The 15,522-nt window shown below is 37.0% G+C and overlaps 1 protein-coding gene across 2 annotated transcripts in view; it reads right to left on the bottom strand.

Moving 5' to 3' along the window:
* Positions 1-15,011, bottom strand: part of LOC106469341 (dual specificity tyrosine-phosphorylation-regulated kinase 4-like) — a 41,709-nt gene extending 26,698 nt beyond the window's left edge. For both annotated transcript variants that reach the window (XM_022397838.1, XM_022397837.1), the window contains exon 1: positions 14,754-15,011. In XM_022397838.1, the coding sequence (XP_022253546.1) occupies positions 14,754-14,813 (60 nt within the window). In that variant the 5' untranslated portion in view covers positions 14,814-15,011. The remainder of the gene's footprint in view (positions 1-14,753) is intronic.
* Between the last annotated feature and the right edge of the window lie 511 nt (positions 15,012-15,522).

Here is a 15,522-nt window from a genome sequence, read left to right on the forward strand (position 1 = left end):
CCGATGGGTATCGAAACCCGGATTCTAGCGTTGTAAGTCCGTAGACGTACCGCTGTGCCACTGGGGGGGGCACCTGATACGAGAATAAAATCCGCGAAATAATTTGAATATGTTGACCTTTAATTTATTTTTAATGGTGCCAACTATCTTAGATCAATAACATACAACTCAGTGTATGATTTTAATTGGAACAGGAAAAGAAGAAACAAAGGATGAAACGATCAGATATCTTCAGCGACACCCCTGCAATCAAATGAGAAAGAGACCATAATCAGTTTACTGAGACCAGTATGAGTAATTTGACGAATTCTTGTGTATATTGAGGCCGAAAACTAATTAATTAATTATTGCAGTTGTATATTAATTGAGACTGGAAATGATTCAATAACTTATATCATGTTGTGTTTTGAGATAGGAAATATTGTAATGTAGGCCTTCATCCTTTAATAACTGAGACCTATATCATTTGCTAACTGTGCAGTCTTAAGGATGACAACCAGTATCTGGTGTTTTCCAATGTTTATTGAAATCGTAGATAATCCAATATCTGTTGCAATCCCATACATACTGAAACTGGAGATAATCTAGTATAGTTGCTGTCGTCCCCCAGTGGCACATCGGTACGTCTGCGGACTTACAACGCTAGAAACCGGGTTTCGATACCTGTGTTGGGCAGAGCACAGATAGCCCATAGTGTAGCTTTGTGCTCAACTTCAAACAAACAAACAATCGTTGCTGTCCCAAGTTTACTGAAATTAGATAATCCAATATCTGCTGCAATCCCACGAAACTGGAGATAATCCAATATCTGCTTGACAGTGCATTCAGACTTACCTCTAAGCCAGTAGGGGAGTGTGTGAACAGTGAGAATGATATTGGTATTGACAGTGCATTCTGCCTCTTTACATTCTGAAAGCGCTAGGATGTCGAGTTTTCTGTAGTGTAATTTACTGGTTTACTGTCAAGTATTTCTTAATGTTACCACTTCAACAGTCATTGTACTATTCCCGGTTTCAGTAAACATGGAGCAGTAGCAGATATTGGATTATCTCCAGTTTCGTGGGATTGCGGTATTGACAGTGCATTCTGACTTACCGCTAAGCCAGAGGGGGAGGGTGTGAACAGTGAGAATGATATTGGTATTGACAGTGCATTCAGACTTACCTCTAAGCCAGTAGGGGAGTGTGTGAACAGTGAGAATGATATTGGTATTGACAGTGCATTCAATATCATTCTCACTGTTCACACCCTCCCCAACTGACTTAAAGGTAAGTCTGAATGCACTGTCAATACCAATATCATTCTCACTGTTCACACACTCCCCCACTGGCTTAGAGGTAAGTCTGAATGCACTGTCAATACCAATATCATTCTCACTGTTCACACCCTCCCCACTAGCTTAGAGGTAAGTCTGAATGCACTGTCAATACCAATATCATTCTCACTGTTCACACCCTCCCCACTAGCTTAGAGGTAAGTCTGAATGCACTGTCAATACCAATATCATTCTCACTGTTCACACCTTCCCCCACTGGATTAGAGGTAAATTTGAAGGCTTATACCCTAAAATCCGGATTTTGATACCCGTGGCGGCCACAGCCTAGATTGTGTAGCTTTACGCTGAACAACAACAAATGGCCCCTTAAATTTTTTGACGACTCTTGTTGTCTTACGAATTTAATCTCTAGCGCATGTTTACCGAAACTGGAATCCGTCTTCTATTTACCGAAAAGGAAAAAGTGCAGTGACCTCTGTAGTACTTATATTAACACTAGAATCCATTTTGACTGCTACGTTTTAGATGTCATTATTAAAATGAAAAACAAATTATTTAACACAAGTTAAAAGTTTTATTTAAATGCATCAAATCACACATCATTACAAGTGAAACACCATGCTGAATTGAATAGCTATACATAAAACATTTGTGCTATGAAATATATAATCAAATAAACGTACCAAAATAACATTAATAGGTAACCAAGTATAAACATATATATATATATACTTACAGAACTTTAAATATAAACTGGTAGGTATGTTTTTTTAAACAGTAAATGTTTGTAAAAAAAACTAAAAAAAATTACTCAATTTCTATGAATACGCTTTTATGTAAACAAACTTCAAAGTAACATAAGTAGGGGCCCACAGTGGCACAGCGGTATGTCTGCGGACTTACAACGCTAGAATCCGGGTTTCGATACCCGTGTTGGGCAGAACACAGATATTAGCCCATTGTGTAGCTTTTTGCTTAATTACAAACAAACAAAACCTAAGTAGAAGAAACGTTTTAGATTTTTTTCCTATGTAATTACCACATACAAGTCTTTCTCATAGAGCACATCTATCAGAATTGTTATTGTTATTATATTTAGCTACCTGGCATTGTTTTGTTTTGCGTGTGTCACTGGATGTAGCACTGGGTTTAGGATGAGCTGTCTGCGGCTGTGCGGTTTTCTAATCCACGTGTTTTTGTCGGAGCTCTGTGGCTAGATTCAAGATGAAATCCCTCCTACTGATATTTTCTCCAGTGCATTCCTTGTACAAAACAAAGCAATTGATGGCTGCCTGGTCCAGAACATTGTGAAGTACAGCAATTGGCCACCGCCGAGAACCAGCTTTCATCGAATATTGATGTACCATCTGGTCTGCAACGTTCATATTCCCTAATTTTTCTGGTTATAGAAAAGCCCAGTCTCCAGATTTTATTTCTCACCAGTTCCGATACCAACTGACATGTGAAGAGAACTGAACTTGCAACCTCCTTTCTCGGCCTTCACTTGAATACAGCCAGCGTTGCACAATTATTTTGTTTCAAAATCGTACTTTACTACAGCTGTGGTTGTAAGTTTAGCGCACGTGGTGGAAGCTCTTTTCTTGTCTTATCCATTGTAAGAGCCAGCGTTGCACAATTACTTTGTTTCAAAATCGTACTTTACTACAACTGCGGTTGTAAGTTTAGCGCACGTGGTGGAAGCTCTTTTCTTGTCTTATCCATTGTAAGAGCCAGCGTTGGTCTTTTTTTTCTGTAACTCTTTGGCCAACTTCAATGAAGTAAAAAACATTGTATGTTATCACATTCCTCCATTAAGGTGCCACAAGCCTCAGTATCACACTGTCTGCCAGTCTCTGACCAGTTAAGCGAGTTTTATATTTGTACATGTAGGGGGAAACAATTCACACCATATTTTGAGGCAACATCCATTGCCAGCCAAAACATGATTCCAACTTTGTCTGGTTTGTTTGCCAAATATTGTGTCCAGCGACATGAAACAGCTGCTACTCTACTGTGATGTTCTCACGTGGCTTGTAGCAGGTAATTCTGTTTTCAACAAGGCCATTCTAAATATCTGATGCCAGGGCAAATTCACCTATCTGAAACCGGACACCTCTTGTTGCTCTCAAATAAAAATACCAAAATCTTAACATTCTCGAAAATAATTCCATGAAATATCTCTGTAAAAAAAAGCCACCATAGGCTTCACGAATATACAGTACTACAGTGAATGCATGAAATTCCTCCAGATATATATTTCCCATGAATCATCATTCTGTACCCTGTACACCTCTGGGTATATGCTTGAATTTAGTATGTCATTTGCATATCAATTAATAAACGAAAAGCACTCAGAGAGCTACCAATGACGCGTTTTGCATACTGTGTGGGACCTGGAAGTTCTGTCAAAACATTCTATTTAGCCCGTTTTCCCCCAGCCTCAACACCAGGATGTATGATTTCTCACATAGTTCCATTTTTTCTAGACCCCTAAATGCCTCTTCTTGCTGGTAATGTTCCTACCTGAACTCAGTGTGCATTATAACGTTGTACTTAACGAAGTAATTGGCACAGCTGGAGCTGCTGTAGGAGACACAGGCAATGTGGCTGGCACTGCAGAGGATCCCTCAGGACTGCTGCTTCTGCAACGACGACGTCTGCGCCTGGAGAGGTGTTTTTTGGTAGTGGCACTTTCCTCATTTTCATTTGCAGTGGTGTTTGTTTTACAAATCCAGGACTCATTGCTTTCATACTCGCTCACATTTCCTTCATCATAAAGTTGTGACTCATTTATTGAGTGGGCGTGCGTCTTTTTTGAGCCATGTTTGTGTTTCAGATTAATGACTGTCAGTATCTTTGCTATTGTATATGCTCAGGTTGCCAGATGAGTAGGCGCCACTTCTTACGGGAATTGAAAGGATTATATGTGGGCTATGCCGAGATGTGTTCAAATTGACAGACCAGCAGATGCCACTTCTTACGGGAAGGATTATATGTGGGCTATGCCGAGATGTGTTCAAATTAACAGACCAGCAGATGCCATTTCTTACGGGAATTGAAAGGATTATATGTGGGCTATGCCGAGATGGGTTCAAATTGACAGACCAGCAGATGTCACTTCTTACGGAAATTGAAAGGATTATAAGTAGGCTATGCTGATATACTCAAATAGACAGATAGGAAATACGTAACAACAAAACGATAGGTAAATCCGAAAACAAGATATTGAACAACCAGAGCGCTTTCAAAAGATAAACGTTTCTACCAGTTTTCCCCTGAAGAAGAAAGATCTACCTTCCGAAAGCACTCGGTTTGTGGAGTTTCTTGTAATTTAATTCATTGCCTGTGTGCAGTTTTATGCCTACTGAGACTGGAATCAATTCATTGTCTGCTACTCTTCCATATTTACTAAAACTAAAAATAACTGAATTAATATTCCTGTCATCCATTTAGTGAGGTCAGAAATAACTTAAGTAATATTCCTGAATACAGTTTGTTTATAAAATAAGATTTGTTTGTTTGTATGTTTGAAGGTAAGTACAAAGCTACACAGTGGGCTATCTGTGCTCTGCCCATCACGGGTATCGAAACCCGGTTTTTAGCATTGTAAGTCCGCAGACAAAGAACTGTGCTACGGGGGGCATAAAATATGACCGGAAATAATTCATGATTGATGGAACGGGAAGTAGTCTAGTATCTGTTCTGTCTTGTTGTGTTTATTTGAAACGAAAGTGACGTCACCATTATGTCAGATATAGGATTTAATTTCATTTAATTCCAGAGCTTTCATTGAAGATGCCCCCAGTGGCACAGCGTTATGTCTGCGGACTTACAACGCTAGAATCCGGGTTTCGATACCCGAGGTGAGCATAGCACAGATAGCCCATTGTGTAGCTTTGTGTTTAATTACATACAAACAAACAATTCATTGAAGAAAGCAAAACAAGCAACTCTCCTCAATTTTGTACCCGTAGAATCTTAGCTACGTGCTAGTAAGTCAATCAGAAAACGTGTGTACAACTAGTCCTGGAACTAACATCAGTTTCACAAAAACAAGCAACTCTCCTCAATTTTGTACCCGTAGAATCTTAGCTACGTGCTAGTAAGTCAATCAGAAAACGTGTGTACAACCAGTCCTGGAACTAACATCAGTTTCACAAAAACAAGCAACTCTCCTCAATTTTGTACCCGTAGAATCTTAGCTACGTGCTAGTAAGTCAGTCAGAAAACGTGTGTACAACTAGTCCTGGAACTAACATCAGTTTCACATGATCAATCCACTGCAGAGTTACAGAACAGTTTCACTCACTGAACTTCAACTTTCCAAAGAGAAAGTGGCAAGTAGAATTGCCCTTTTCGTGCTAAGGCTAGCTTAAGTATTGATGCAATGCTATGTTTTATTTGTAACAAACAGAATGAAAAGATGAACCTCGGGTCCTATAGAAATAAGGAGCAATTTCTCATATCAGAATAGTTCTGTAATCGGAAAAAAAATTCCTAAGAGATTTAAGGAACACCACATCTCGGAATGTCACAAGATGGCTGTTGTTGTTTGAAATATATATCCCCGAAACTCACGACCGGGTACTAGAAATGTCCACTAAAGCAAACCAAAAGAAGATGAAAAATAACCATCGCTGTTTAGCGAAAACTACTGAGTTTTTGCAGTTTTTGGAAGAGAGGGGTAGGAAGTTTAAGATCATACAGAATATTGATAGAAAAGGACGGTCAGTACATGGTGGTACAGTATCTTAGTAGACAGTCACAGCCAGCACAATGTGACATAGTATCTTGGTAGTCAGGGGGAGCTAATACAAAATGATATAGTATCTCAGTGTACATAGACAGCCAGTACAAAATGATACGGTATCTTGGGAGACAAGGGCAACCAGAACCAGTGATACAGTATCTCGGTAGACAGGGAGAACTAGTACCCGGTGATACAATACCTTGGTAAACAGAGACAGGCAGTACAAAGTGATACGGTATCTTGGGAGACAATGACAACCAGAACAAAATGATACAGTATCTTGGTAGACAGGGAGAACTAGTACAAGGTGATACAGTATCTTGGTAAACAGAGACAGACAGTACAAAGGGATACAGTACCTTAGTGGACATAGACAGCCAGTACAAAGTGATAAGATGTATGATGCCTAATTACGACGATAAAATACTTAAGTTTATTCTTCATCGCCACTTTCAATAACATCTGATCAAATATATTACAAGTATAATAAAAAATTGTCAAATTTTATAAAGACAAGCAGGGATCAATATATACGCAACCTAGCTAGCTATAATAATATAGAAGGTTTTAATTCTACAAAAAGTATTGAAACAAGAAAGTGAAAACTACAAACTTAGTTACTTAAAATTAAAATAAAAAAATTGTCCTTACTTTGGTAAATCCCTGTAATTATGTTGGTTTGAGCCAAAGTAGGGATAATATTTTTTTTAGATTTTAATTAACTCAGTTTTGTAGTTTTGAATTTCTTGTTTCAATACTTTTTGTAGCATTAAAACTTTCTACATTACTATAGCTAGCGAGGTTACGTATGTATTGATCCCTACTTGTCTTTATAAAACTTAATTTTTTATATTATATTTCTTTATTTCCTTTTTATTAGCTATATTTTTGTGCACCAGCAATAACAAGTGTGGTACAAGAGAAGAATCATTGAGACCTCAGTTGGAAGAGTTCTGTGAAAGAATTAGAGCGATAAAGTTCGTCATTTTTTCTGTATCCTTGTCTGGAAAAGTCACTTACTTACTTAGATGAAAATTAGTTGAAATATTGAAATGTTTATTCACTCCATAACCACGTATAAAGTGATTTAGACGGGCTTATAAGTGCAATAAGCTTTAGTTCTGCTTAGCCAACACTGTGAAATAATCATTGTTAATATTCAGACATTTTAAAGATTGTTTTAAACGGGCGATTTGTATGGCCGCCATTTTACTTCATCACGATCCCTACTATTGAGTACTACTAGTGGGTTATATGAATTAAACCAAGTCTAGGTGTGACACTCTTTTCTTAATGAGTGAAAACTGAGACTCGACGGGACGCCCCCATATGGCACAGCAGCATGTCTACGGACATATAACGCTAGAAACCGGGTTTCGACAGCCGTGGTGGAAAGAGCACATATAACCCATTGTGTAGCTTTGTGCTTAACTTCAAACAAACAAATCGAAGGGACTTGAACTCGCAATGTTTCAGAATAATTGGATCGACTTACCTCAGACTTTTGGTTGTTTTTCTTCCTTTAAAGTTTCAAACTTCATGGTAGGGGGCACTATTTCTATAGTTAATAATCAAATTAGCTACAATATAGCTTGATATGGAGCAGTTTTAAAGTGTAGTTATATCACAAAATGCTATATAGTTTTCATGCCTAATCATAGCACTGATTAATATACAAAAACTATGTTTTTGGTTTGGATATTAGCTCAAAGTTAAACTATTGAGAAACTAGAAGTAAGGAAGTTAGTCAACAACATCCACCGCCAACTCTTCGGCTACTTTAGTTAAATAGTGGGATTTGATCATCCATAGCCCCAAAGTTCGGAGAACTATGGGCCTTTGGATCTACAGCCCGACACGTTAGCCTCTAAGCTATACCCAATCCTAAAAAAATCTTAGAGTTTAGTTATAACGAAGAAAATAATTATATATATGAGATTCCTCCAGGTAATTACGTCACAGAGTTTCGGTTTGGTTTATTTGTTTTAGCGCAAAGCCACAAAGAATCGAACCCTTTATTTTAGCTTTGTAAGTACGTAGATTTACCGCTGACCCGATGGGAAACATTTAGATATGAAGATATATTTCAATACTTAAATCATCTTTTATTGAAATCCTAGATAGTTTTAAATGATACAGCAAACTCGTTTCGGGAGATTTTGGCTACAACTTTGATTCGTTTAAATATTTCTGATCTTGTTTCACAATTTTGGCTTGAAAAACAACAACAGCAAAACAAACAAACGTGTAGTTTTGAGCTCAAGATGAACAAGAAAACTTGTCAAGATTGTTTACCTGTTCACCATAGTTGGTGAATTGAAAACATTATTAAAATCGCTGAAACAACCGGAATCAAGCTACACAAAGTTCCAAAAACTCTACAAATATACTACCAAAGTTTGTCCGTCTAACATCTACCAAAAAACATACAAAAAACTGAAATATAATCCAAAGCCATCTTCATATTCTTGTACTATTCTGTTTAAAAAACGACGTAACAGATGATATGAAAATATCGCGAAACCGGTGTTATTAACTTATCGGTTTGACAGCTAGGTGGTTTATCAAAAATAAAAATAAAGAGAAGAAAATTCAAATAAATCTAAAATCAATTAAGTCATCTTTAAAACGTATCGTACACCCAGAAACGGTTGTGGAGTTTGCGTGGCTCAAAGGCAAAGAATCTTCTTCGCGTCAAATACCAATTGCTCAAAAACATGTGACGTCACAATATCAGCGCACGCGCTCGTTGGTTGGCGATAGCCCACGTGATTCTCTTCTATTAGGCCATCTTGCGCTTATCAACTTGGCCACATATAATCAGATTTTATTCTTTTAAATTAGTCTTGGCACATTTTATTGGATTTCAAAGTTCAAGCGTGGGACCCAACACAACTGCCTAGTTTCCTTCGTCTTAAGGCTGGCTCTACGTATACCTACAAACTATAACATTTTAGACCAAACAAACAATTGAATAGTAAACAGTGACATTTATAGATATTAACTTTCTGGACTTCCTTTTTCACGTTAACGTTGATGCAAGTATAAAAGATTCATTTTGATTTGTGTTTACAAAAACTGTTTGACATCTTCAAAAAACGCCGTCTGTTAATGTGCAGCTTCTAGATTCTATCCTCAAATTTCTCCTGTTAAAACTACCATGCAAACTGGCAGAAAAAAATCAAAATAACAAACAAACATTGTGTAATGTCATTCTTCCAAATCACCAAACACTCACCTTTCTCACCTTATACATCTCCCTCAACACTCACCCTCACCTAGACAGTTTCTAACATATCATTAAGACTTACCCGAAACATTCTAAACTCTAAACGCATTGACTTTAATTGTAACACGAACAATTATAATAGTAGCATGCTCAAACCTTTCTTGGAGGTCAACAACGTTTTCACACTCAAGAACTTCTTCAACAACGTTTTCGCACTCAAGAACTTCTCCACATTCTTCCTGAGGCTCACAAGACATTCTAGATCTAATCGCCACCTACCCCCAAAATGTTTGCAAATAATTTACAGTTGACGATGATATGGGATGGATCAATACCCCATCCCATGCAACATTTTAATCACTCGATAAATAATAATAACAATACTTAAAACCTAGTTTGCGGCTCCATCGATGCCACCACCCGCAAGCCGCTGGTTCAACGGAAAATCTCACGGCTTATAACGCTGAAATATGGGTTTCGATACCTGCGATGGGCAGAGCACAGCTAGCGTATTGTAGAGCTTTATCCTTAATAAAAAACAAACAAACTTTAGTAAATACAATCTACCCCACCTTATGCACCTCAGCTTCACCCCTCCCCCCACCCCCGACTCTTCAGATCTTAGGCAGATGAAATAACCGACGCTATAATAAAAGCACTCAAACGTGCTGTACCAATCAAAACAGTTACAACTTTACCTCTTGGAAACTCTCAGAAGAAATAAAGACACGCCTACTCAACAGACGCTGTGATTGGAGAACATTTATGCTAACTGGCACAGAGGTATGTCTGCGGACTTACAACGCTAGAATCCGGGTTTCCATACCCGTGGTGGGCAGAGCACAGCTAGCCCTTGTGTAGCTTTGTGCATAATTAAAAACAATAAATCAAAAACAATCAATCAAGCTAACCGTATTAAATTTCTGAAACCACTAGTTAACAAAGAAAATAATATTAATTAAAAATTAACAGTTGAATAAATACATCCAAACTTGCTACTCCTTGTGAGTCAAAAACGTCCTGGAATAGATTTAAATATGTTTTAATTAATAACACCACAACTCACACCGCTCAAGAAAAAATGCATATATATTCGTGAGTTAGGTTAAAAACGTTTTTACAAAACACACATCCACTATTTTCTAAAACGTAACTTCTAGTCTAGTCAATAAACATATTTAAAATGACAAAAAATGCTTTTTATCCCACTTTGCCTATTAATACCACCCTCCCTTACCCACACCACACATCTTAGTTCCATTGATAAAACAATCTCGATCCCAGAAATCATTATAAACATTAATTCAGCAAGAAATAAAGATCCAGGAGAAGATCAGACATTTAATCTAGTCTTTAAAAAATCCTTTCAACTTCTCAAGCAACTATGTACATTATTAATTATTCTCCTTCCTTCCAGTTCGTGGCCTGGCTTGATCTGATGGTTAGGGGACACTCAACTCGCAATCTGCGGGCTGTGGGTTTGAATCTTCGTCACCGAACAGGCTCGCCCTTTCAGCCATAGGGGCATTATAATGTAACGATCAATCCCACTATTCGTTGGTAAAAGAGTAGCCCAAGAGATGGCGGTGAGTGGCGTTGACTAGCTTGCTTCCCCTCTAAGTCTTTCACTGCTAAATTAGGGACGGCTAGCACAGATAGCCCTCGAGTATCTTTTCGCAAATTTCAAAACAAACCAAACCAGTTCTTTCGGTTCCTACCCCATAAAGTGAATAATACAATCATCATGCTCATACTCTCCATAAAAATGCTAATATTAATAACCTAGATGATTTCAGGCCAGTTAGTCTCATCAAACCCGCCCCTTTTCTCGAACCACATAATTTATTCAACAAAATTCAAAAATCGTCAAACATCAGACTACGTAAAGTGGGTCTTACCGAAACAATTTTTTAGTTTCGACAAAACTCATTGTGCCATAACTGTTTTCCTAGCTTTTGATTCAGTTTGGTATTACAGTGTTATATACAAATTAACAATATTCAACTTCTCTATTTCGATCACTCGCTGGATTTCTAAATTTCTTTCCAATGGGCAGGTTAATATTAAATATAAGAATTCACTTGTCAACTACTATCACATTTTAGCCGGAGTTCTTCAAGGATCCTCCTATATATTATCTAAGTGAAATATATTCTTTTCCCCAAACTATCCCTGACTAGGCCTCTCAGTGTGCAGGTAATATCGACGTTTGGTCAACTTTGTGAAACCCACTCATTTGGCTGCCAATAAAGTTCAAACGGTGTTTCACAAAATCACCAACTCTACCAAAATATTAACCAATAGAACAATATATATATATATATATATTGTTTGCCACAGAGCACTCACTGATGACTATACGACCATATTGAACTGTTGGTCTTATGTAGTAGGTGTGATTGTTAGGTATGATGAAGGTGACTATACGACCATATTGAACTGTTGGTCTTATGAGGTGTGAATGTATATCAAGGAGGATTCATCGCAATCGCGAACGAGTTTGTTTGTTTGTAAATAAGCACAAGCTACACAATAGGCTATCTGTTCTCTGCCTACCACGAGTATTGAAAGCCGGTTTTTAGCACTGTAAGTCCGGAGACATTCAGCTGTGCCACTAGGGGGCCGCGAGCGAGACACGCAATATCTATGAGAAAGAAATCCGTTGACTATGTTTTTGATAGTTTCTCGGACATGGTATTTCCACTTAACACACGAGCCAAATATAACATTTTATTGACTTTGAGAAAATAAACAGGAGATTTTTATATTATATAATGTTACTTCTGATATTTTTAAAAAATTAATTTCATCATACCTAACATTCACACCTTGTTGGTCTTATGTAGTGTTCAATATGGTTGTATAGTCACCTTCATCATACCTAATCATTATTTCAACTCAATACATTACAAAAGTAACTATATAGAATTGATCTCTCTTATCAGAGAATTCTTTCGCTTACTAGCTACAAATTTTCACCTCAGAGGCTTAGACGATCAACTCGAACTGCCCTAACTGTACAACTTGCCACAACTCCCTCTTCCTGGAAAAAAATACATATCTCCATATAATGTATTTATGGCCACGTAATCATACTGTTGTAATGTGTTTTATTGTTTTACGGGATCTTTTGAATTATTCGATAAAAATAATACCAAGTCCTGTCCACGTAATGATAATGATGCAATTTATTTCTTCAATGGCGTTTTCTATAAGCTTCGTTCACTCGTAGGCCTAACTTCATAATCAGCGTTTCACTAGAACCTCCAAAACTATTGTTTGCCTACTTACTTGCAGAATTTTCTCGCTAAGTGATAGATAAGAAACACACTAACTGATGCTCTGTTTAGCTCACTAACTGAGTCACAGAACTTAATAACTGGCACTGAACCGATCCATTCATTGATTCACTTAATAATAGACTAACTCACAAGTCATTTTTATATTATTACATATTTCCCACTTATACAGAAAACTTCTGGACTCTTAACTTGCATGGAAATATCTAGGTGACGTCATGAAACGCTTCCTCTAGCAACAAACATCTTAATTAAAATATTAAACATATAATTGCGATATTACCTCTGTCCCTCAATATTTCTATATTATATATACATGGACATACACATATAGAATATATGTATTTTAATAATAGCAGCAATTTACAAATGTATAACTATATATGATTGGTCGTATATACAGATAACAATAATAATTGATATAAGTAAAAAAAAAAGTCAGTCTCTGTTTGCACTAAAAGTCTTTTTCAGGACCCTATGAAAAAATAATAACAAACAAACAGACCCTAGTTGTACCAATTGGTTCATTTTAGGACCCCTTTAAATGGGTTAAGTAAAAAGAAAAAAAGCATTTATATTAACAAAAGAAATTTACTGGTCAGTTTACTTTATTCGCGTCGGTTTGATTCTGTGGAAGAACTAAAAATTAGAATATCCCAAAAGATTTCAACAAACGAAGACTTCTGGACTCTTAATTTTGTGAAATGATGGGCATAAGTTGAAAAAATATAAGAATATCTCAAAAAATGAAGTTTTAAGTAGCCACCTATTACAACTACCTCAACACTGACGTCATAACTGATATTTCTCAAGCGAAAATAAGCTATAGCAAGCAGTCACCATATTTTCTTGGTTCTATCGTCTCAAACCACCATAGTACATAAATCTAAGGCAGAGAACTGAACAGAGAAATCTATATGTAATTAGGAATGATGGGAAAGTTATCAGTTCAAGCTTTATTGATCACCGTGAGGTCACACACATTTCATCAAATGGACCACAGGACATATTCTGTGGTCCACATCTGCAGACCACAATGATCTAGTGAATCATAAACGCACATAATTTCCAAGTTATTAGGTTTAAACCACTTAAAATGAAGTCCTACACTTTCCGGTAGTTTCTAGTTATACACATTCATACTTCATTAGTTTAGTCCAGATATACTTATGTGGTCCAATTTTAGTTGTCAGTAAATTTTGGTATTAAAAGCTCAAATACTAATGAAATGTTTAAATTGAAGAAAAGCTTGAATATGATCATTGTTTCTTATACGTATTTTATGTTCCTAGTGTCCATACGTTAGATATTCAAACTTTTCATGGATGTTAGGAAGTTACACTCAGATTACACAGTATATATATCAAATGTAACACAAGTGATGTTCCAGGTGTGCAAAACACGATATGTAGATGATGTTCCAGGTGTGCAAAACACTATATGTAGAGGATGTTCCAGGTGTGGAAAACACGATATGTAGAGGATGTTCCAGGTGTGCAAATCACGATATGTAGATGATGTTCCAGGTGTGGAAAACACGATATGTAGAGGATGTTCCAGGTGTGCAAATCACGATATGTAGATGATGTTCCAGGTGTGCAAATCACGATATGTAGAGGACGTTCCAGGTGTGCAAAACACGATATGTAGATGATGTTCCAGGTGTGCAAAATCACTATATGTAGAGGATGTTCCAGGTGTGCAAAACACTATATGTAGAGGATGTTCCAGGTGTGCAAAACACGATATGTAGATGATGTTCCAGGTGTGCAAAACACTATATGTAGAGGATGTTCCAGGTGTGCAAAACACGATATGTAGATGATGTTCCAGGTGTGCAAATCACGATATGTAGATGAGGTTCCAGGTGTGCAAAACACGATATGTAGACAAAATTTAACTTTAAAGAATGCTCTGTGAATTTCAAACAGCCGCAGGGGTAAAAAAACAACAACAACAACAACCAAATCTATTTGTTTGTGTTTGCAAAATAACGAATTCATTAAGAAACTGTATTACTTGAGAAGTGCATCTTTGTAAATACTTTGTGTGCGTTTGCTTACATATTTTATAAATAAACCCTGGCATAAAAATGATAACATGATTAATTTAAAAAGCAATTATTTATTAACTTAAAGTCGGTGTCTGTCATGGAGTTAGTTAGTGCTTTGATGTTAATTTAGCCCTAAATTTTCTCACCTTAATTGACTCCATCGGTATGCGAGTTTGCTGATGTTTAGAACACAGTTCGTCAGCCATGAATGAAATAAGCTATCGACACATCCTCTCGTCAATTTACTGACTGTTAGTTCCCAGCCTCAATGCTGTTGCTGCTACACAGGGGAAGGGCAGGCTGTAAGTTTCAAATCTTTGCTCGGAAGAGTTTTATACAAAGTGTTGCAACGTCAATACATCTTCACGTCTAGAGATGTTATCAGCTGATGGCTTCTCTGCTAACTTGAGTGATGTTATTGACTGCATGCCCTACCAGACAACAGCCAATACGCATGCTTACCATTTTCGTCACGTTACTGTTTAAGTTGACCACTAGATGGAAGCAGCTTATCACTGTGATTCAATACTCCACTCTACATTTCAAAACAAACGCAAAGACACGCTTCATATATTGTAACTCATTGAAAATACTTCAAATATAAACGAAACAGGACCACGTCTTCATATACTGAGCACTCCAAGTAGTTGTGTTCGATCCCCAGGTATTATGTACGTATTCGATCCCTCGGTATTGTGTACTTCAAGTAGTTGTGGTAAATTCTTAGGCATTGAGAAATTCTAGTAACTATGGTAATTCTCCAGGTGATGATTACTTCTACTAGCTATATTGAGTCTTCAACTATTTAGCACTTCTGCTAAGTGTATTAAGTGTTCAAGTTCTGAGCACTTCTAAAAGCTGTATTAAATTTCCAAACACTGAACACTTCTAGTAAGTAGATTAAATCTCCGGGTA

The sequence above is a fragment of the Limulus polyphemus genome, unplaced genomic scaffold (genome assembly GCF_000517525.1).
Source record: "Limulus polyphemus unplaced genomic scaffold, Limulus_polyphemus-2.1.2 Scaffold3433, whole genome shotgun sequence".
NCBI classification, from domain to species: domain Eukaryota; kingdom Metazoa; phylum Arthropoda; class Merostomata; order Xiphosura; family Limulidae; genus Limulus; species Limulus polyphemus.